Source organism: Periophthalmus magnuspinnatus, chromosome 6, assembly GCF_009829125.3.
Source record: "Periophthalmus magnuspinnatus isolate fPerMag1 chromosome 6, fPerMag1.2.pri, whole genome shotgun sequence".
NCBI lineage: Eukaryota > Metazoa > Chordata > Actinopteri > Gobiiformes > Gobiidae > Periophthalmus > Periophthalmus magnuspinnatus.
Window position 1 is genome coordinate 11,471,006 of NC_047131.1, and position 23,072 is coordinate 11,494,077.

Consider the following 23,072-nt stretch of genomic DNA (forward strand, 5'->3'; position numbering starts at 1 on the left):
TAATACAGGAAGTGCTCCACTATGTTTCAACTCTGTATGCCTTCACTGGAATAATTTGGTAGATTTCAGCCCTGGAATTTCCAATCTCTACTGAATTAATGGTAAAAGGTAATCGTTAACTCAAAAACTATCACTATATCACCCAAGTGGCTTCTTCAGTTCTGGTCAGATTGCTGGTGGACACTGCCTTGTATCTGTCTGAAGGGAGGAGCTAACTACAGTGAAACTAACACACCTGTTGTCTAATGAGCTCCACTAAGTGTGAACTGTGCCTGAGCCATACTGTTTTCATTGTTTAGATATAGGTCTAAGGATGAAGTTGTAGACCTTAGACCTATATCTAAACAAAGAAAACAATAGTGATAGCCAGCATGCATTAGGAGCTATGAGGTATGACTCAGGCACACTTGTATTAGACCTACCCTACAAACAGAAACTGTAAACAATAGGTGTTTTGAGTTTCAGTGTAGCTCGCTCCTCCCTTCATAAGGCAGTGTCCTCCAGTAATCTGACCAGAACTGAAGAAGCAGCAGCAAACGTGTTCCTACAACTTTTTGTCCAGTTGACAGATTTGAATTTTTTCTTTGACTCTGGATCAGACCTGGATGACTCAGGGATTACACAGACATTTTAGGAGGTGTAGACAGAATAATAATAAAGGGTTTCTCAAACGTGTGAATGAAACACAACTCCTGGTATGTTTTTGATGAGGCAACAACATTATAATATGACTTAAAGCTCACAAGTTAATTTGTAATAAAGGACGTCTGTGTAATCCCTCAGTCGTCCAGGTATGATCCATCATAAAAGAAAAATATAAAATCTGCCAACTGGACAAAAAGTAGTAGGAGTGAAGACATTTCACTGCTCATTTTATATTTTTCTTTTACAATGTAATATAAGACATTTAAATGTCAGCTTTAATAGATAATTGAAACTCATGAATAGATTATACACATGGTCAGGGTCCTACAAACCACCAGGGGCGCTCAAGTGGAATGTTAAGCCTCATCTCAAGTTTTTCATTTATTTATTTTTCTATATTATTTTTACATTTTGTTCTGATATCTACCACTAAAGTTACTGAAATATTAGTTAAAGGTGCACTATTTTATCTGGTGGTAGGTCCAGTACTGTCTGGTCTCCATTGAGTTGTTATTGTATTACCTGGAATGTTTCACAATATGACATTACACATTTGCATTTACTCAATTACAGGTGTGCAGTATTCCAGGCAAAGTGATAATATTTCCATGGAGACAAACAGGTGGCAGGCCCTCCAGCAGAAAAATTACAAGGTGCAGCTTTAAGTGTGATAAACCAGTGTTTTACAGCTATCGTAGTATTCTCTATGGACTATCGCAAGGATGCGTTTATATTTTCTTATTTATTTTTCCAGGTTTGTTCCTTAGTGGTCCGTGGACATATACTAGTCTATGTGTCTTATACTTGTTCTGCTACAGCTCCACATCTAAAGATATTCAGGAAAGGCTAATTTCTGTCCTGTGAATGACATTTTAGTATCAATTCTTGTTCAAATGTTTCTAGTTTCCATATTAGTTTTAGTACCGATTAGTATCTGATTTTTGATACTTTTGGCAGCCGTACTAAGGAGTAACTTGTTGAACTAATGGCCCCTAAACAGCTTTTTGTACAGTGCCCCACAAAGCTGGAAGTGGCCATGTTGTTTTTCAGTAGCCGACCAGTTAATCAGGTACATCTGTGGATTTTCCTTTTGGATGTTTTATAAGCAATAGACACACAATACTGGCCCATGCTCCCATCTGAGGAAGGGCCATTCTACTGTCGGAAAACCACCCAGGATTTTCCCCCGCAGCTCGGGACGCTCACGAGGCTTACCTTTTTAAGAGGTTTCTATGGCAACCGTGTGCAAACAAAGGCCTTTTGGATAAGCCGTCTCCTGCCAGCACCATCTGTCGGCTCTTTGTGTGGACTCAGTGGCTCTTTTGTGAATGGAGCCTGGTCCTTAACCTGTCTGTAAACGATACACCACCGAGCACTCAGAAGGCAGGGGATCGTCTCATCGCTACTATGCCCAAGTGGAAGTGGTCAAGTCAACTTAAATCTGATTTTTACTGTCTTAAAAATGTGAAAATCAGAACTAGCTCATTTTAAACGTTTTGCAGCGGTCCAAAGTTATTCCTCACTTAACGTTATGCATTCTGAGCATCCTAATTATTCACTGTGATGAGTTTATAAGAGCTTTTCACAACTCTCAGAGGCCAGAGTGGGAATGTGCGGTCATGGTAAAGCAACAACTAGCATGCTAACGTGCACTTCCTAATTATCGGACAATAAAATGCTTCATAATTAGATGCAGACGGTACTTATTTTGATCTCAAGAGCTGCTTATACAATATATCTTTTTATGGGGCAAGACACATTTTGATACATGGGGAAAAATGGGTACAGGACGTTTAAGTTTATGATCTAATTTATGTACAAAAAGTCTGACGTCTACTCCAGAAAAAATAAATGCTTTTCATTGGTATAAAATGAGTGGTACTAAAGGTGCACTATGTAACTTTTTCGGTGGAGGGTACATACCTGTCTCTATGAAGATTTTAGCTTTGCCTAGAATGTTCCACAGTATGCTTTTGTACTGTCCATGGCAATAGACACGTTTTAGGTCAGTGTGGAACATTCCAAGCAAAACTAAGGAGAATAGAAAGTTTCAGACCATCCACCTGAAAATGAACATGGGCATCTTTTAAAATATATTGATCTTGTTTGGACGGTTAGTTTCATAGTTAGTCTGCATTTAGTGTTGTCACGATATTACAAGTTCAAACTCGATTTCAAAACTAAGTACTATTGTAAAAACACTTTCTTTAGACAATAGAATGTGACTTTCAATATCAAACTGTAGTATTTTCTTTGTTATTACCATGTGGCCTTATATGTGTGTAATCCCTCTGTGGTCCAGGTAGGCTCCATAGTGGTCCATGGGTGTGTACTAGTATATGTGTCTTATACTACAACATCATTCTAAAGCTATTCAGGAAAGGTTCATTTCTGTCCTGTGAATGTGACTTTTTAATCTAGTTTCAGTACTAGTTTTAGTATAGATTATTATCTGATTTTGATACTTTTGACAACCCTATTACCGTGTTTGTACTATTTCTGTGATAGCTCAAGACCACTCTACAACTATGCAGGAAAGGTTCAGTTGTGTCATTTTTTTGTCAAAAGCAAATTCAGTATTGAGTAAACAAGTATCTAGAGTTGTACTATTTTTAGTACTTGTATATTAGTGTCTGGGTTATGATGTTTTGGTCAGTCGATCTTGATTACATGCCTTATTTGACATTGCTGCTGGTTCTGATAAAAGTAAAGATATCACCTATGCCGCTGAAAAGGCATTTTGTTGGGACTCCCCCAGACTATTATTTCACTGGCCTGAATCAACACCACAGTAAGATAAAGGATGAAGTAAAGTTAAAAATAGTCTGCAGACCTTCTTATTTTGTGTAACCAAATTTGCACTTGAAACGATTTATGTTTTGTGTTTTTCCTCAGCAAATTTTGCCTTGAAATTAGAAAGTCAAATGACGAATGTCCAAAAAGCAAAATTACACTTAAAAGACATTACAAAAGACATTTTGCTTATTTTCCCTAATTATTTTTTGTAAACTCTGAAGTCTCCAAAAGGCTATTAAGTCCCTGGACCGAAGATCACCTCCTGTCTGCTCCTGTCCTCTCACCTCTGCTCCTGTCCTCTCCTCTCTGCTCCTGTCTGCTTCTGTCCTCTCCTCTCTGCTCCTGTCTGCTTCTGTCCTCTCCTCTCTGCTCCTGTCTGCTTCTGTCCTCTCCTCTCTGCTCCTGTCTGCTTCTGTCCTTTCACCTCTCCTCCTGTCCTCTCCTCTCTGCTCCTGCCTGCCGTCGTCCTCTGTTCTTTACTCCTCTCTGCTCACTTATGGGTCTGGGCTAATGGGACTGTAGTCCTGGCATCACCAGCAGAGGGAGCTGTTTCACTGTCAGTGTCACTTGTCTTTGCAGTTACTGGGTCTGTCCACATGAAACAAAAACTGACACAATGCTCATACACTGCAAAAAGTGATTTTGCGCAGATCTGACTGAAGTATATTAATGGAATACGTTGTTTTTTTTTTTAGTTCATTGAAGCACGATTGTCTTTTTTCATTTAAGTGGAATGTGTTTTTATTTTTATTTTGTTTCTTTTGTTTTCTTTTATTTTACAAAAAGATTGCTCCATTGGTAATAAAATAAGGTAAAGATGTAGAGTAATTTAACTTAAGTAGACTGAACATTTTTGCAGTGCAGTTGTCTCTTTGAATACCAATCATCTCTGATAAACCAAAACTAAATGACATACATAATGTTCTTATAACCTAAAAAAAAATCCATTATTCATCCCCCTCCTCTGTCTCATCACTGGTGCTAAGCTACCTCTGTGACAGAAATGTGACTAAACCTATATATCTACGCCAGTTTAGTACCAAGCTGTATGTGAAATTTGTTAATATGTTAATATTTTTATGAAATATTTCAACCAAGTCACTCAACTACCCTCTACAATACCACAGACCCATAGAAGATAGGCTATATCCCATCAACTACTACTACTACTACTACTACTAGATTTGGTGCCATATACTGTTAACATTTCTGTCAAAGCCCTTTAATTTTTCTTGCGTACATAGGGCTCTCTCTGGTCTTCCTCCAGCTCTTCCATGGCAGCTCCTTCAGAATATCTCTACCTACTGTTTTCAGACTTTTCATTGTTTTTATAAATGCAAAACTCATCTAGTGTTTTCAATATAAAAGACCAATCAAACAATCACCCATGTGTTGATTTAACAATAATAGTTGGATTAATATGCTTTTACAATTATAACTCATATTTTAGTGGCAAATTATAGAACTTAGCTGGTAGCAATAGCAAGATGAGTATTGAATCTGTATTGTTCTCCCAGTGTCTGCACTTATCTTTAAAGGTGCATTGTGTAACATTTTGAGCCACCTGCTTGTCTCATGTAGCCCAGATGATACTGCTTTGCTTTAAATGTGGCACAGTATGGCATTAATCTGAACTATTATCCATTAAGTCAATTACAGCTGTTGTAATTGCTAAAGAAATGCCACCAAAATTCTTACTGTGAGCAGGTTTATCGCCTCTCCACAGATTTACTGACTTGATTAAGGTACATTTGAGTCATTGTCCAGTCATCAAAGACAAATTTAATGCCACACTTTGGGACATTCCAGGTAAGCAGTAAGATCTCCATGGAGACAAGCAGGTGGTGTACCCTCAGAGGAGTTACCTTTAAAGTGCATAGCAGTACTTCTGAATGTGTTAAGCAGGTATGAATTATGTAGGCTATGTATTCTGCACTGTTGTTCATATTAGTTACATGTGTATAGCCTATGAATGTGGAAATAATAGTGTTTTTTCATAGACTGATTGTATCCAGTGTTATGAATGTATTTTCAATTGGGTCTGTGCACAACAGCGCGCGACAACCTCACTGTTAGCGTCACTACTTCCTGTCCAACTGTATCTCTATGAGTTTTTTGCAGAATCACGCTAATATGAATAAATATTTAAAGTTAAGACAGTGGACAGGGAGCTGCAGGTGGATGTCACTGACAGCATGTTAACATACATATACAAATAATTGGGTAGTTTCTATTTTAATTAGGCTAATTTGAATTTTAGTAGGATGATCATTTTATGTTTTCCGATTTTAATGAAAGTGACTGCTTTGAGTTTGACTGAGCTAGCTGTGCACAGAGCCTATTATACTATTTATTTCCATGTGTTTATTAAAAGGGTGATAGTAGGCCTATTCTGTATATTCTGTTTAGGGTTTTACACAAAGCTCTACTCACTGCCAAAATATTACAAAAATATTCACAAACAGTTTAAGATTCTAAGATTTATTAAGATTTTATTTTCTTTTTTCTATTCATGCTATTGGGTTAGTCTTTTAACATCTTTGATTTTTCTTGCTCATGAAAAGTGTAAGTGTGAAAGATTATTACCTCTTTTGTCATCCTACAACTATAAAAATGTCACTAGTGGCCTGAAACATTTTCTAGGCCTACTTAAAATAACAAATAAGAAGGGCTAAAAGAGCACAACGGTATGCTGGCTGCAGTTTGACTTGTGTAAAGAGGAGGTTCTTGGCCATACACAGAAGTCTGTTTACTCAGGCTAACATCAAACAGCGCCCTGTTCACAAACACTTTCACAATAGCTCTGAAATGATGAAAAGATCGTAAAAACTGCTGAATGTATTTGGGCTTTGTTGACTTTTTGACCCTTCCGGTCACAGCTACTTTACCTACTATTGTGACTATGGAGACCAGTTTGCGGGTGTGAAATCATTGCAAATAGTTGTTCCTGAGACCCTCTTGATGTGAGGCGAGAGTGCCAGCTAAGCCACTGTGCAGGAAGTCCTCACTTGCGTTATTAAAGTGCACTATGTAACTTTTCTGGAGGAGGGCATGCCACAGCTGCTTGTCTCAATGAAGACAATGTTTCTTTGCCTGAATATTCCACCTTAAATTGATTAGAATAACTCCACCAGGCCATGTTATAGTACAGATCTGTGGAGAGGCGACCCTATTCACAGTATGAAATAATGTTTTTTCAAAAATAAAAACACTAGTAGAATAAATAGAATTATTTTAAAAAATGAACAAATGCTACGTGCAGAACATTCCAGACAAAATAGCGCTCGATACCTGTCCAAATGAATTTCCATCCATCCGTTTTCTTCCGCGTATCTGGAACCGGGTCGCGGTCTAAGCAGGGACTCCCAGACGTCCCTCACTCCAGACACATCCTCCAGCTCCTCCGGTGGGACACGGTGTTCCCAGGCCAGCCAAGAGACATAGTGAATATCTATATCTATATTTTGATATTAGTTTAAGTATCGATAAGTATCTGATTTTCAACAACCAAATTTTGACAATCCTATCTGCTAGTAACCCCAAAAGTCCAAAACAGCTGAACAAAAGTGCAAAACAGCTCCTATTACTCGCCTCATTTAAACTGCAACATGTTCCACTGTCGCCAGCAGAAAGTAAATTAATTGTTTGGGTGGTTTTCTATTGACACTGTTCATACATAACGTCTTAAAAAACTTGAAATGGCAGTGATATAGTATGTAAAACTGACTCGTGAGCTTTAAGTCATGTTATGATAGTGTTACCTCCTCAAAAACAGACCTGGAGTTGTGTTTTGTTTCATTCACACATGATTGAGTGAACCTGGACTATCAGACTGTCTAGATCCCTCAAACTCAAAATGCTCTGTTCCACTTTGTGATGTCATTTGGTGGTAGTTTTAAGATTAAAGCCGTTTCAATGAGTCTGAAACAATAGCTGTAACTTCAAAGTAAAAGCAAATCTGGGCATGAAATGATCAAAAAAGATTCTAGTGAAGGTTTATGGAGTTTAAAAACACAGTGGGGCATTTCCTGTATCACCACTTAATGACACCACAAGGGGAAACAGTCTAAATATGCAGGATGTTTGTGTTAAACATGTAAGAATGAAACTAAACACAACAACATAAACAAAACAAACTGACAGCAGATGAGCGGGATCTGTCTCCTTTAAACACGTCATTTCTTTCCAACTCAAATGAAGAGTTCTGTCCACTCTCTTCGTGCCTGGGCGTCTTGTGACCAAAGCGCTCCCTACTCAGACGTATCCCGACGCACATCAGGTTAAGAATAAACATGAAAGTAGTGCCATGGACGTCAGCAGCCTGTGTCCATGAATGCATCACTTGTGGATGACAAAAATAGTCCCACCGTATATATACTTCATGTGGCTAATGCAATCAATTAACCCAAAACTGAGAAGGGAGGAGACGGAAAGGAGAAGAGACTCTAATCAGGTTTAGAAGTAACAGGGCGCTAGTGACAGATAATTAGTCTGGCATGTAGAGTAAGACGCATTGAAAAACAACCAACATAAAAAACAACTACTGAAAAACAGAAAATAACTACAAATACAAACAGGCCTAATGTGAAATATCAAAATAAAACTTAAAAAAATAGATACATTCTCTTTAAAAAGGTATTATATTGCACAAAATTGACCAGTGAGCTTTAAGTTATGTTATGTTAATGCTATTACCTCCTCAAAAACATACTTAGAGTAGCGTTTTGTTTCATTCATTCATATAAAAGTAACTACTGTCTACATTTTCAAATCTCAAAATGCTCCGTTCCACCTTGTGATGTCATGAAGTGGTAGATTTCAAGTTAACAGTTACCATTTAACTTTTGTTCAGTAGAGATTGACAATTCCAGGGCTGAAATTATCCAAATGATTCTAGTGAAGGTGTATGGAGTTTAAAAACACAGCAGAGCACTTCCTGTATTACCGCGTGACATCACAAGGTGGAACAGAGTGTTTCCTGTTCAGGGTTTGTGTGTTAAACTTGTGTGAATGAAACAAAACAAGTCCAGGTGTGTTTGTGATGAGATAACGTTATAACACAGACCAGAAAATAGTGTACACAGGCCCTTTAAATATTCTATGTGTGTATTTTTAAAGGTTTATTCGTTTTTATGGCGAAGAATTTGCAACCTCCTCATGTCCATGATGTTATTTCTTTGTCGGGAACATTGCACAGTGTGACATTAAAACACCTATCTCCATAGAGACAAGCAGCTCGTGAATGCATGGTTTTCAATGCTTTTCCAATTTTCTTAGCTACGCACATGTGACTGAATAAATGCAAGACTAATTAGTTTACTGTGGAACATTCCAGGAAAGACAATAACATCTCCATGGCTACCCTCAGGCGGCAAAACCCTTACCAGAAAAGTGACATAATGCACTTCAAGGTTTTCATTTGATGACTTTGAAAATATAGCAACATTTTTTTATATATTTTTTTCATCTCTACAGGATTTACATTGAGTGTAAAAGTGGTGTGAATGCTCTGCGTGCTGGTCGGCATGAGTCTTTAGTTTTTGTTTATAGTGACTTTCTTGTTCCTTAAAGGCCACCATACTTCTTTACTGTATCATTGCTAACATTAACATCGGCATGTTTATCATACATATACATTCAGTATTCTTATAACCCATGTTTTGTATAAATGACAATGTGAATGTACTCTTTATAGCAGAAGTAAAATAGGCTTGGGAATGGAAACCTAATAAAAGATGAGAGTAAAGCGTTTTATTGTGAGCAGTTTGTTTTGGTCGGAACATGGAAGCACAGACGACACTATGGTCAGGTTTTACGAGAAAAATAGTAAAAGTCCAAGAATATTCCCAGTGGGTTTAACCACATTTGAACACATGGAATACTACGAAGATGAGACGGAACGGTTATAAACCAGGAGAGACACTTCTGAATATATTACAATGAAGAAGGACCATTTTACCAAGATATAATTCATAAATATAAGCCAGAGCTGCACCTGACCAACACATTCAATATTAGATAAAGTAATTGAAGTGTTGACAAAGTTTTAAGATACTTTGATTTCTGAGGCTTAGAGAAAAGACAAATCCTAAACAATCTACCCTAGCCTGGGATCCAGGACACACACTTCAATACTTTATGAAGCTGTGAGTCTGGTCACTGGTGAATCTCCCTGAGTTCAGGTGGATGTGATTGAAGTGAATTGGCCAATCAGGGACATGCATGGTCTGTCTGTAGAAAAAAATACATGTGAATGAAAAACATCACAGATTTCTGTAGAATCAATGAGTGAAGATCTAAACTCTGTTAATCTGAGGTGACAGAAGTTTGACTTTGTTCAAAATGATAGATGACCCATGAACTCAGTCAAGTTTTTGGGTGTTATAATAGACAATAAATTATCACGGAAAGCCCAAATTAGACAAATAAAAAGCAAAATCTCAAAAAGTCTTGCAATAATAAATAAAGCAAAAAAAGAGCACACACATGCTTTATTCATATATTCAAAGCTCCTAAAAATTCCTGATCTTGTTAAATATGTTACATTAACTATACTATTTAAAGCTTCCATAAATGTGCTACTGAGTAAGCTGCAAGTTTTGTTTACAGCCAAAGAGAGAACATACAATCTTAGAGAATATGAGAAATTCAAATTGCCTAAAGTTAGAACTACTCGAAAAAGTTTCTGTGTATCGGTATGTGGTGTTAAACTTTGGAACAGTCTGGATATACACATCAAGCAATGCCATAGTATCAGTACGTTCAAGCATCGATATAAAAATATGATCTGGTCACAGTATCTAGAGGAAGAGTCCTAATATAATTTCAGTAATCTTGCAATGCTGGCTTTGTATCTACCATTTCTTTACCATTGTTGGTATTTGTTGTCCATTACCATTGTTGGTATTTGTTGTCCATACTATTGTTGTATTTATTGTCCATTACTATTGCTGTATTGCTGTTCATTACCATTGTTGGTATTAATAACTTTCCTTACCTTTGTTGGCACCTTATCCAATATGATATAACACTTAAGTTGCATGAGTCTAACTCATAGTCCCCAATGTAATCATGCAATACAATCATGAAAAGGAAGTAAAGTATGCTAAATTTAAGAAATAATAACAGAGGGGGTGGGATTAAATAAATTTTCTTCTTCCCACTCCTTTTTGGGCAATCGGAGATACTCTTTTTTGTGTGTGTGTGTTTTGCTTGTCTGTTTTTGTTTATTTTTCCTTGTCTCTTGTATCATTGTGTTGATTGATATCGATTGTGGCTGCCTAGGCTATGCAAAGAGAAAAGATGTCCATTTGCCCAAGACAAATAATAAAAAAAATAAATAAAAACTCCTTTGAGTCACATGGGTCACTGAAATAAACAAATCTAATTTCACAATTGTGTTTGGTTCTGGCTCGAAGTGCAACCAAGGCTGTGGGGAACAGACCGATTAAAAATAAATAAATAAATAAATAAATAGAGATATGTGCCTAGACTTGCTAGGCAAAATTTTCACACACCAGAAATTCAGAATTTAGAATATTAATCTAGTCTTGAGCCGACAAGGCGAGGTTAAATTGAATAGTTTGTCTGAAATAAAATACTGCACAGGTTTAAAGACATATTTGACAGGTTCCAAGATAACATACCTTCCAGTAAGGGGTGAGTATTTTGTCTGCCTACTGTCAAATAATTTGTCTTGAAATAAGAAGTAATGCATTGAAACAAGTCAAATGATTCATAATCAGTCAGATCCATCAAAGAAATGCATCTTCACTTGTCAAAACTGAAAACAAGTTTAATATTTTGCTTTTACTTTAACTGATCTTGATCTCCATTTTCTACAGTGCGTACTTACAGTTATGAGTCCAGAGTCTTTCAAAATCACAAAGAATTCACAATTAATTTAATCAGCAGCAAAAGTGGAATGTCTTACACAACATACAAAAATATACACTCATACGTATAATCCATACAGTAGTGATGAGACACAGCCTAGTGCCTTGTACTGTCTCTGATGTGCAAAACTGATGTTAACAATTCAATCAGATTTATGGTCTGCAGTCCTGTGATACAATACTCTTCATAAAATATATTCTAAATTACAATAAGCTGTTTTTTTCTCACAATGTACATTAAATGGCCCATTTTGAGTAGTTTTACCAGTTAAAATGGACTTCTATTGATAACATAATATTCAAAAAGTAAATTCACAAACCTGATCATTTCTATTAGTAACTAGACCCAAGAACATTTTTTGTATTACCACAAAAATCAGCATTTTAACAATATTAATTTGAATGTTTAGAAGTAATCTGAAACCCAGCAATCTAGTTTAGTATAAATAAGAAAACAAATACTTACAAATGTATTACTCTGAAGTTAAGTAATTTTAACTGACTTGGATGTGACTTTTTACAGTGGACAGATGGTCTCAATAACAAGTCCATTGCACATCCAAAGCCTTCGCAGTGGTTTTCAAAGGAGGGGTTGTCGGTTGGATTCCTGCAGCAGCTGACTACATTACCCATGGTGCCCCAGTCCTGCACACACACGTAACAGCTGATTGATCAGGCACGAGGAGCAGAGACATCCTCTGTGGAGCAGAGTCTGTTCACCTGCAACAAAACATACAGAGGATTCAGAAAACAGAAACAGGGCGCATTTCACCAAGTTTATGTAAAAAAAAGTCCACATTTTGAAAAGATTAAAGAAAACCTATTGTGCTTGGGTCTGTTAGTTATAATCTATGACACCCTACTACTGGTATCTACTGGTAAAACAAAATTAAAAATAAAAAACAGATGGTAGCATTAATGTATTTTCATTTTGTAACTGCGTCCTCAGATTCAGATACAAGATAAAAATGTTCAAATCAAATATAGGCCTTACTAATAACAATAATAATGTTGATTTATTAATTCCAGAAACATTGAACATGATAATAATTTAGTGTTTTGGTTCTCAAGGTTCTCTTTTGGGTTACCAGTTTCTGAATTCTGGAGGTTCTCAGATTTCACATGAGACATGGGCTGTGTATGTACTGAGGATGAGAAAAACTTCAATATGTCTTTGATCTGCAGGTTAAGGTTCTGGCAACACAGGTTCAGTCGAGAATGTAGTACCTTTTTTAAGACAGTGTTCTCTTGTGAATGGAGGCTGCAGACAGCTCCTTTCAATCCAAAATTTTCATAAAGATGCAAATATAGCGACAGTTTAACCATTAATATCAATCATTTTTGGAATTGTACTGTAAATGTCAAACACCTTACACGGGTCCTTTGAGATACAAAAGTGCTGTGTATTATTTAGATGCAGAATGCTCAAACTGCAGAACTCCTGTTTGAAATGTTATGGGCCTCTTCTGCAGTGAGTGAGCAGACCAAAAGGAATGCCTGGTAAACAGGACGCTAGGTTTCCTGGAGGAAGAGGCTGACTGTGGAACAATGGAGGGAAGGGTGAAGCCGTGTGTCAACAGCACAGTCACAGTCTGCTTCTGTAACAGTCTGGTTCTTCAACAGCTCCACACCTGACGGGGACTTACACCATTCAGACTTTACATTTCAAAATGAAACAGAAGTCTGCTGTTTTGTGTCCTGGTTCATTATATAACTTGAATGTAGGTATTTATCTTTTAGGGAGGGTTACTTCTATTCCAGGCTGTGTGAATCGTTCTCATTCATTATTATTATAAAATTATAATGCATTTTCAAATTTTTATCAGAGAGAGAGATACTTTATTGTTCCTGAGAGAAATTCAAGTTTAACTGCAGAAACATACTCTACTTCTGATAATATACTTTATACTCAAATTTGTATGATATATTTTCATATTTTAATAACCAACTGAATTAACTGCCCAGTAGTATTTGCACTAAAATTAACTACATTAAGTACATGTATGCTGTACATTTTCAAAGGACTTTGTGTTGGCCCATGTGATACTTCTGATTCGCTGTCTGACAAAACCTAGACTGATCCAGACTGAAATCAGGACACAGTAATAAGATCAAAATGTTATATCATACTGTAAAGGAAAACGCTTGCCATCGTGGTATCACTTTAGAAATGTGGACTTTCCCATGTTGGTGGTAATTTGTTTTAGGTTGTTGCAGCTCTTTCTTCATTTCACAGAATTTCAGTATTTGTGTTTTTCTCCTCTGTAGAGTGTCCGCCGTCAGTGTTAAAGTAGAACAAAACATGAAATCAACTTTTTTTTTTTGCAACTAAACTGTGTACAGTGCTGTCAAAAAGTATTTGCCCCCTCACAAATTTCTTACTTTTTCTGCACCTTTGTCACTCTTAGCCATTTCAGATCAAGCAAACTTAAATAGACAAAGATAAAACTGAATTTTGTGTTTACTTGTGAGTTAAGTGCTGATTTTATTTATTAAGGGGGAAAAAGCCACCTGAACCTACATGGCCCATTTGAAAAAGTTATTGCCCCTAAACATAATAACTGGTTGAACCACCCTTAGCAGCAACAACTGCAGTCAAGCGTTTGCGATAACTGGCAATGAGTATTTCACATCGCTGTGGAGTTTTGACCCACTCTTCTTTGCAGAATTGATTTAAATCAGCCACATTGGATGTTTCTGATCATGCACCGCATTTTTAAGGTTATGCCACATCATCTTTATTGGGTTCAGGTCTGGACTTTGACCATGCCACTCCAAAACACAAATTTAGTTTTTTTAAGCCATTCAGAAGTGGACTTGCTGGTGTGCTTTAGATCACTGTCCTGCTGCAGAACCCAAGGGTACTTCATGAACTGATGACTGGACGTTCTCCTTCAGGATTTGCTGGTAGAGAGCAGAGTTCATGGTTTCTTCAATCACAGCAAGTCGTCCAAAGCATGACACTACCATCACCATGTTTCACTGTTGGCGTGATGATCTTTTTATCAAATGCTCTTTCCATTTTACGCCAGATGCAACGGGATACACTTGTTCCAAAAAGTTCAACTTTTGTTTCATCAGTCCACAGAACATATTCCCAAAGGCTTTGGGGATCATCAAGATGTTTTTGGCAAAAGAGAGACAAACCTTTATGTTATTTTTTGTCAGCAGTGGCTTTCGCCTTACAACTCTGCCATGCATGCCATTTTTGCCTTGTCTCTTTCATATGGTTGAGTCATGAACACTGACCTTTACTGAGGCAAGTGAGGCCTGCAGTAGTTTAGATGTTGTTCTGGGTTCCTTTGTGACCTCTTGGCTCAGTCGTCGCTGTGCTCTTGGGGTAATTTTTGTAGGCCGGCCTCTCCTGAGAAGGTCCATCTCTGTACCACACTTTCTCCATTTGTAGATAATGGCTCTCACTGTGGTTCGCTTGAGTCCCAAAAATTTAGCTTTGTAACCTTTTACTTTTTTGTCCTTTTTTGGCAATTTTACTTCAAAGTAGGTAAAATTAGTACATATCTGTTCAAAAACTATCAAACTGAGTATGTGCTGCTGTCAGTGGCTACTGCGATTTCAAGTACTATGTGACATCACACAGGACTGCCCTAATTATACAGTCACGTATTTCTGGTGCAGGGGTGGTGCATCACCTGGTTGCAGGGGTATTTGAAGTATGGATACCTGTTAGACCAATCACACCATTCCTTATATCTCCAGACCCCACCTCTCTCCCCCCCACTCTCTCATGACTGGCCCCTGCCTGACCTGTACTTGACGTCGAAGAGCGTGGAGTCGTCATCTTCCTCGCCGTCCTGGTTCAAAGGGGCCATCTCAACGCGCTCGCCCGGCGTCGTAATTATGTCATACTTTCGTGTTTTTCGGATCCGCCTGCCCGACCTGAAGGAAGGAGACACTTTATCAGAAGAGTTGTTTAGAAGCGATACAGAGGATGAAGAATTCAATGGATTTAGTGATTTGGAGTGAGATCAAAAGTAAGAGAGTAAACTTGTTAGCTTGTTTTTTATGCTTTAGTTATGTGATTAAGTGTTAATATCTTACGTTAACATACCAGACATGTATTCAGTTCAATGCTTCATGTAGTTGAATAAATATGTTATGTAATGGTTGACTATACATGTTACAGTTCACTTATTTCAGCACTAGATGGTGCTGGGGAGTTTATAATACCTGTAAGAAAATTGACTTGACTCATTTTCTTTTATACATTTCATATTTAATTTCCCCTTATGTTTTTCCCCTTAGACTATAAAAACTACTTCCTGTTTTCCGGTTCAGCCTAACAGAGCACTATTTAAGGATCAATTGACAAGTAAAATATAAAGTTCAGTTCACCGGTTTGTTTACTAGCAGGCCAAAGTGGTTTGTATATTTTCCCTGCGTTCATGTGCAGTTTTGTATGTATATGAGCCAGAGCTTATGTTATATTTGATGTGTTTGTTAGTTCTATGGTGTGAACTGTGATGAAGAAGTAAGACCACAGTAAACATCAGTGAAAAGAACTCTCATGCCTCTTGTGTTTGTGGACAAGCCGTCATATGTTACGTTAGCATAGCCGATTAACTGTTAATATCTTATGTAAAAATACAGACACACATTCAGTTATCTATGCTTCATGTAGCTGAATAAATATAATTGCATTACCTTAGAGTGCTGTACTGCTATTCAGCCTGTTGTTCTCCATTTTATTTTTGTTTTTATAACTTGCCTTTAAAGATAAAATGTCTGTTCTTGGTCTCGGATTTTGTAAAATAAATTTCCCCAAATAATGTGACTTATATATGCTTTTTTCTTCATTATTATGCATTTTTTTGCTGGTGCGATTTAAACTCCAGAGTTACATATAGTCCGGAAAATAGGGTAGTTATAATCTATTAACCTGGCTCTTGCCGATTGATATGTGTAGCCCTCTGAATATAGTTCTGGACATTAATGCACGTCTGTCAGTGTTGCCATGTTTGTTTAGGTTCATTGGGTGCTGGCTTCAGCACAAACCACACTGCTGATTTGTGATTGTTTGTCATTGGAAACTGGCCAAACGATTCATTTGTACCAAAATGACTAGGTGACGCTGCCGAATCCTACGCATATCATCGATCCAAAATATAAAATTGGAAAACAAAGTAAGCAAAGAACAGTGGCCGTGTACCAGAGATGTGGATAACGGGGGTTGATCTGGTCTGAAGTTGATACGATATGGCTTGAAAAAACGTAATTAAAGATTGTTCAAACCTCCACTCCAAATACAACTTTTAGAGTTTACATGGTGAGAGGAAACAACTATAACATGGTTAAAAGCCCTGAAATCTCTTGCAAAATAGATGTCCTTTAAATAATGATACAATAGAATCCTCACACAAATGCCGACAACTTGGGTAAATGTTTAATTTACTTAGGAAGCTGGGTGGTGTTTCAGTTTAGAAGGTTAATCTTAAGTAAACAAAGAACAACAAGAAACCGTAGGTTTGCCTGCACAGAATATCACATTACATTCCACGGGCTATCAACCGCCACATACTTACAGTAGCCTACCTCTTTTCCAAAATGTTCAACACAATAGGACTAAAGCCCCACTGTGTAACATTTCAGAAAAAAAATTATTATTGTTGTTTTTAATTGGATTTTCCACAGTATGGAATTAAACATATCTATTTCTGTGGAGAATGTTCCAATTGGTACTTTCAGTCAGTTAAATAGGTAACATACACACCCACATAAATGTTACACAGTGGTGTTTTAACAGCCGATTCTTTCAGTAGCGCACCACTTTGAGCAAAGTACAAGATCCAAGGAATTAAGGACTAAATTATCGTTAGCATTAAAGCAGTGCATAATGATTATTTGGGTTCAGTTCATGTTTATTGGTTAATCTATTAATATGTAAAATATGAAGGTCATGAGATTAGTTTTTACTACATATGAATCACATACAGTTAAACCTATGGTGCCTGAGTACATAGACAGGTTCATCAAAACCACTAAAAAGGGTTACATTCTACACATAAGGTATAGGAGCAACCAGGACTTTATATTTATTCCTAGTCCAGAATGATAGCTGCATTTTAAAGTACAGAAGTGAGAATACAGGATACAGGATCCCAAAATTATTATGATTATGACATTTTCATAATCATAACGAGGCTAGTTGTTACATCCATACAGGCCTTGTTCTTGTAATATGATAGATGTTATTAGCGCTATAGATAGGGCTGGACAATATGGAAATATAATGGGGTTTTTCCCCCTCATTTTGATTGATCTCGATTTAATTTAATTTAAACAAAATTTAACAAATGAACAATGACTTTTAATGTTTATTTCATGACAATACAGTTTTAACATTTAACATAAAATAGCCTAAAATACAATTTCTTCCTCCAAAGTCTAAACTTTGCTCCAAACCACATACTTTTACTGTCAGAGGATTGGCTGTAGACTTCTTGATTCAAAAACATAACCTAAAAACATTAAAGATCCTATATTGCATAAAATGGATTCTTGAGAGCATTAAGCCCTGTATAAAATGCTGTTACCTCCTCAAAAAACATATCCAGAGTTGTGTTTTGTTTCATTAGCAGATGTTTGAGTAATCATCTATTATAATTCTGACTACATCTCCAAAGCTCAAAATACTCTGTTCCACCTTGTGATGCAATAGTTTTCCTGTTAACCACTACCTTTTACCTTTAGTTCAGTAGAGCTTGGCAATTCCAGGGCAGAAATCATCCAAATGATCCTAGTGAAGGTGTATGTAGTTTAAAAACACAGTGGAGCACTTCCTGTATTACCACATGACATCACATGGTGGAACAGAGTGTTTTTTCTGTTTGAGAGAAGAACTCGACCTAAATATGCAGGGTTTAAACATATGTGAATGAAGCAAAACACAACTCTGAATTTGTTTTTGATGAGGAAATATCATCATCATCATCATCATCATAAAAAAAATAAATAAATAAATTTCGATTACCTGACCACCTTGACCAGCAAGCACACGACGAGCCCAGCTGTTATCACGCACACGAAAAACACGCCCTTCTTCAGCGAGGGCAGGTAGGTCATGATCGTAGAAATCCGGGAGCCCACGGCCGCGTCTGTGGCGTTGTGACCCGGCTGCAGCCCGTGTCCCTCCGCGCTGACCAGATGGTGGATGGAGGCGGTGGAATTCAAGCGCGCAGCGGTGGTGGAAGAAGGCACATGGCTCATCTCAGCACTGACGCACCACGCACACGCCAAGATTACAGTAAGCGCCAAATTGTGCGTCAACATTTTGCGGGATGATAATTATTAAATGGTTACTGCCGAAGAACTGCGAGTGATACGAAACAGCTGTCACATTTCAGCAACTCCAATGTGTCCAAAAATATTGCCGTTAGTTACGTACCCTAGTGCGTTTTCGGGAAAGAAAACTTCGTGTTTCGGTCCTAAATCACGCTGTGAAAAGGTGTCTCTCCCGTAGTCCTGACGCTGGCTCGGTTTGGTGTTTGGTCCGTGGTGGTTGTGGTGCGAGGGAGATGGAGGTGAGCTCTGCAGCCTCCCGAGCTCCCGAGTCTGCGCCTAACACCCTGCAGCCAGGACAAGGATGTGCGTAAAACGACGCGCTGACGTCACACACGGAAGTCAAGGTGAGCAGTTGGGAAAGAGCACGTTGATAAAACAAAATTCTCAAATACCAGACCCCTATTTAAAGTTACAGTCATAGATATCAAGAATTACCTTCAATTTAATTCATTTTATCGCGAATACAGCTTATATCAATATGTGTGTTACGTCAATATAAATAAATAAATTGAATAAATGAATAAATACAAAATTAAAATAAAATAAATGAATATCTTATTATACCAATACTACCATGGAACTCACATCAACACAACAATTTTCAGTTATTAAAACTGTGTATGTAGGTCGCAACAAAAACTAAACCAGAAGGACTAAAAGACTAACGTAAATATGAACTAAACAAAAATTCAATTAGGAGAAAACCGAGAATAAACAACAAAATCGGAGTTAAAAAGGTACGTGGTGCACTATGTAGCTTTTCTGGGTTATGCAAACTGTCTCCATTGAGATGTCATTGTTGCCTGGCATGCAGAGTTGGGCAGAGTAGCCAAACATTTTACTCAAGTAAGAGTAAGGTTACTTCATAATAATATTACTCAAGTAGAAATACAAAGTAAAAATGAATTAGTATAAATTAGTAAAGAGGTATTTGGGAAAACTATTACTCAAATAAGAGTAACTTACAGAGCAACTGTCTGGACTTAACATCTGATTTATAATTTGAAGATAATACAGTTAGAACAACTAAATATTAAATCACATGAAGCACAAAATATGGTATTTGGTAGTATCTGGTATGTGGTAGGAGCAGTGCAAGAAACATAAATTTTCAAATCATGTCATATTGTCAACATAAAACTTCTGTGACTTGTAAAGTTACACACAGAGTAAGTTGTTGAGTAACTGTTACTTGAATAAAAATATATCCTTTAATAGTAGGAGTAAAATTATGTACAAGTACTGTGAAAACTGCCATTTCTATAAAAAATTACCCATGTAAATGTAACTGAGCAAATATAAGTACCCACCTCTGCTGGAAATATGGGATTAAATTATGTATCTCCATGGAGTCAAGTTGATATCTCCAGCCCAAGTTGTAAATCAGATCTGTGAAGAGGTCACCCTGCTCACAGTTAGGATGTTTTAATGTATTTTTGAGCAATAGATACATCTAGATTTGAATAAATGGTAGATTATGACGCACCATTATGTATAGGACTACAGAATGCTGATCAGGACTAAATTGGGTCCAAATAAAAGCAGGACTAAAAGAGGGGGTGTTTTACTTCCATGGGGTATTAACTGCTAACTATGGATGTCTAAGAAGATCTGGAAGATGAACCAAAGATGTTGTTGTTTTCAATGGCCTGTGCTTATTGATGAAAAAAAAACCTGACCTGTGCATATTGCTCTGTGGGAGAGTGTTTTGGGCTGAAGTTCCCTGGAGCTGTAGTACCTATGGAGCTGTAGTGCCTATGGAGCTGTAGTGCCTATGGAGCTGTAGTACCTATGGAGCTGCCACTCATGAAAAGGAGGGTCCAAATAGGGCCTGGGAGAGAGCGCTAGATTGCTGAAACATGCATGGATGACATGTTAAACCTCTTCAAGCATGTTTTTGATGAGGGAACAACATTATATCATGGTAGACAGCTAATGAAAATTGATTTAGCAAAATACCCCCACTTTAACAATTTCTCTAAAAAAAACAACTATGTGACAGTGGTTTATCCTATTGTATCATGTGATTTCAAGTGTTTTTATAAACCACATTCTATGACAGCCCCACCATGAATCAGGAGTGTGGACTGTCCTGCAGAGAAGACAGAGTCAGAGCAGTGTGCGCACCAGCAGGGGGCAGCGCTGAGCCTCCAGGGAACTTCCAGATAACATCACTCTGAAGGGAAATGGTCAGTTGACTATTAGTTTTTGGACTGATTTTTGTGCAACAGAGTGAGTTATCAATACAATACTAATTAATGCCAAAACAGTTGAAGTCTTTCCCATGTTTGTGAGCTTTTAGATTAAGAGTATAAAAGATTTACATTTTAAATTCCATAAACGTGATATACTGTGGACATGAATTCAGTTCAATATCAGTTTTATTGATAACAGTTCTAATGCTGATTTATTCTTAATTACAAAAACACTGGACATGATGGTCAAGTTCTTTATGTTATTAGTTAGTGTTTTGGTTCTCAAGGAGATCATCCAATCAGAAAGCAGAATGATCCTCATAAGCCAAATGAGACAATGAGTCTCTCATTTTTTCTCACGTTCAATGTTGAAATCCAGTTGGTTTAATCTTAAAAGCACTCTCTCTGATCTGAATGGTCACTACTTAAGCTCCAGCACCTGCAGCCAATCATGACTCAGTGCTAGTGCAGCCTCTGCAGCTCAGTGAGTGAATTCTGGAGGTTCTGAGCTTCCACATGAGGCCTGTCCATAAACTGAGAATGAGCAAAACATGGATGTGTCCTCTATCTGCAGGTTTAGACACTGGCAATCCAGGTTCAGTTGTGAGTGTAGTAAATCTTTTGAAACCTGTAGAAGTACAAGCTACACAGAGTACCTTTAAAGGACACATTTATATAAGAAAGAGTAAATTGTTAAAACCACAAGAATGTCTTTGCTACATGCAGATGAGGGCTGCACAATTTTGGGGAAAAACATTTACTGTGATATTTCGATTAGATTTGAAATCTACATTTTACAAAGTAAGATTCTGCTCAGAGTGCACATTGTAAACAACTCCAGGAGTATCAGCATTTGAGAGAAAATTGAAATGTGAACTGAAACTAATACAAGAATCACATTCATTTCAGAACATGTTTCTAAACTAGAGCCTATATTTTCTTCTTTGCATAGAACATTATATTGTGTCTAAATTTCAGCCTTTGCTATGTGATCTCAAATCCAATTCCAATTCAACTCCAATACACTGCAACCCTCCTCCAGACTCTTCTCTCTGAGGCAGAAATAAAGGTAGAGATAAAGGGACGGTTATGCATTTTTATGCAGTGTTAAGTTGTGTTATGATGTTTGTGATGCTTTTTGCATCATGGGCCAGAATCATTTGAGTTACTCCCATGTTTAGTTGCTCATTGCACCACAATGAGGCACTCAACATTAGGAAGAGGTCGCCCTCTTATGGTAAACTCTATAACAGTCTAACTTTGTCATAGTAAAAGTGCTTTCTGTGGTAATCACTTGGACAAAAAAAAATTCAATTAAAGAGGGGGTATTGCAAATCGATTTGCTTTTTGCTTTCTACCAAAAACATTACTGATGTATGTTAGCAGTTAATACCCCATAAAAGTAAATTATACCCTCTTTTTTCTAAATTGATGCTATTTTAGTAATGATGTGGACTTGGTTTGGTTCTGTCCTTGTACTTGTTTAGTCCTGGTCTAGTCCCAGTTTTGATGTGTTGAATGTGTAAGTCAAATGAAATTAGGAAAACCTTCTTATCTGGTGTATTTCCGGGTGGCTGTGGGCACCTATTATAAGATTAAGGTGAGGATTTGGATTCAAAGCTGAGGCACAAGTAGACATAAAATAGGCTCTTTACACAGTGTTGCCTGAAAGTGGAGCACATATACTTTGGCCATGTGGTTATATAACTTGAATGATTTTCTTTTTACAACCAATTCACATTCTCCAGGTCTCCTCTGAACATGTTGAGGTTATAGGCAGACTGAAAAGTTCATGCAGTGTTTATGTCATACAGTGGAATATTAGAGGTAAGGGAACATTTCCATGGAAACAAGCAGGAGGAGGGTCCCCTCCAGGACAAATAAGAGACAAGTTTGTGGAGATGCAAGCCCACTCATAGTAAGGACGTATGTTTTTCTATGTGTTATATGTTTTTCAGTGCAATAAATTCATCCATAATTAATCATTTCTGATCGGTCACAATAAATAAAATGTATGCAACTTTTATAAAATGTGAAATGCATTTTCAAATTGTGAAAGAAAATCAAAATGTATGTATGATTTGAGCACGTTTACTTCAGTGTATTAGTTTAAAAAGTGTATGCTCCTTGGTTGTGCTTCCTTATCCCAGCCTTCAATATGGGACAATATGGAACAGTTCTATAACACTGTACTACCACTGACCCCCAGGAGGCAGTGTTTCTATTGCAAGTATATCCAAAT

The 23,072-nt window shown here is 37.3% G+C and overlaps 1 protein-coding gene across 2 annotated transcripts; it reads right to left on the reverse strand.

The window, feature by feature from the left end:
* Positions 1-11,160: 11,160 nt before the first annotated feature.
* On the reverse strand, positions 11,161-18,942 carry fam174b (family with sequence similarity 174 member B). Of its 2 annotated transcripts, XM_033968099.2 has the most exons (4): positions 18,739-18,942; positions 18,325-18,663; positions 15,102-15,233; positions 11,161-12,056 (listed from the first exon to the last, which is right to left on the reverse strand). In XM_033968099.2, exons 2-4 carry the CDS (start codon positions 18,621-18,623, stop codon positions 12,053-12,055), a joined length of 435 nt encoding a protein of 144 aa, XP_033823990.1. In that variant the 5' UTR covers positions 18,624-18,663; positions 18,739-18,942; the 3' UTR covers positions 11,161-12,052. The 2 variants fall into 2 exon arrangements, with proteins under 2 accessions (XP_033823990.1, XP_033823991.1); XM_033968100.2 differs by having other exon boundaries at positions 18,325-18,942.
* Between the last annotated feature and the right edge of the window lie 4,130 nt (positions 18,943-23,072).

Coding starts and splice junctions, on each gene's coding strand:
- fam174b (XM_033968099.2), bottom strand. CDS start 18,623: ATGTTGACGCACAATTTGGCGCTTACTGTAATCTTGGCGTGTGCGTGG. Junction 15,234..18,324: donor TTGCTGGTCAAGGTGGTCAG/GTAATCGAAATT, acceptor TCCTTCCTTCAG/GTCGGGCAGGCGGATCCGAA.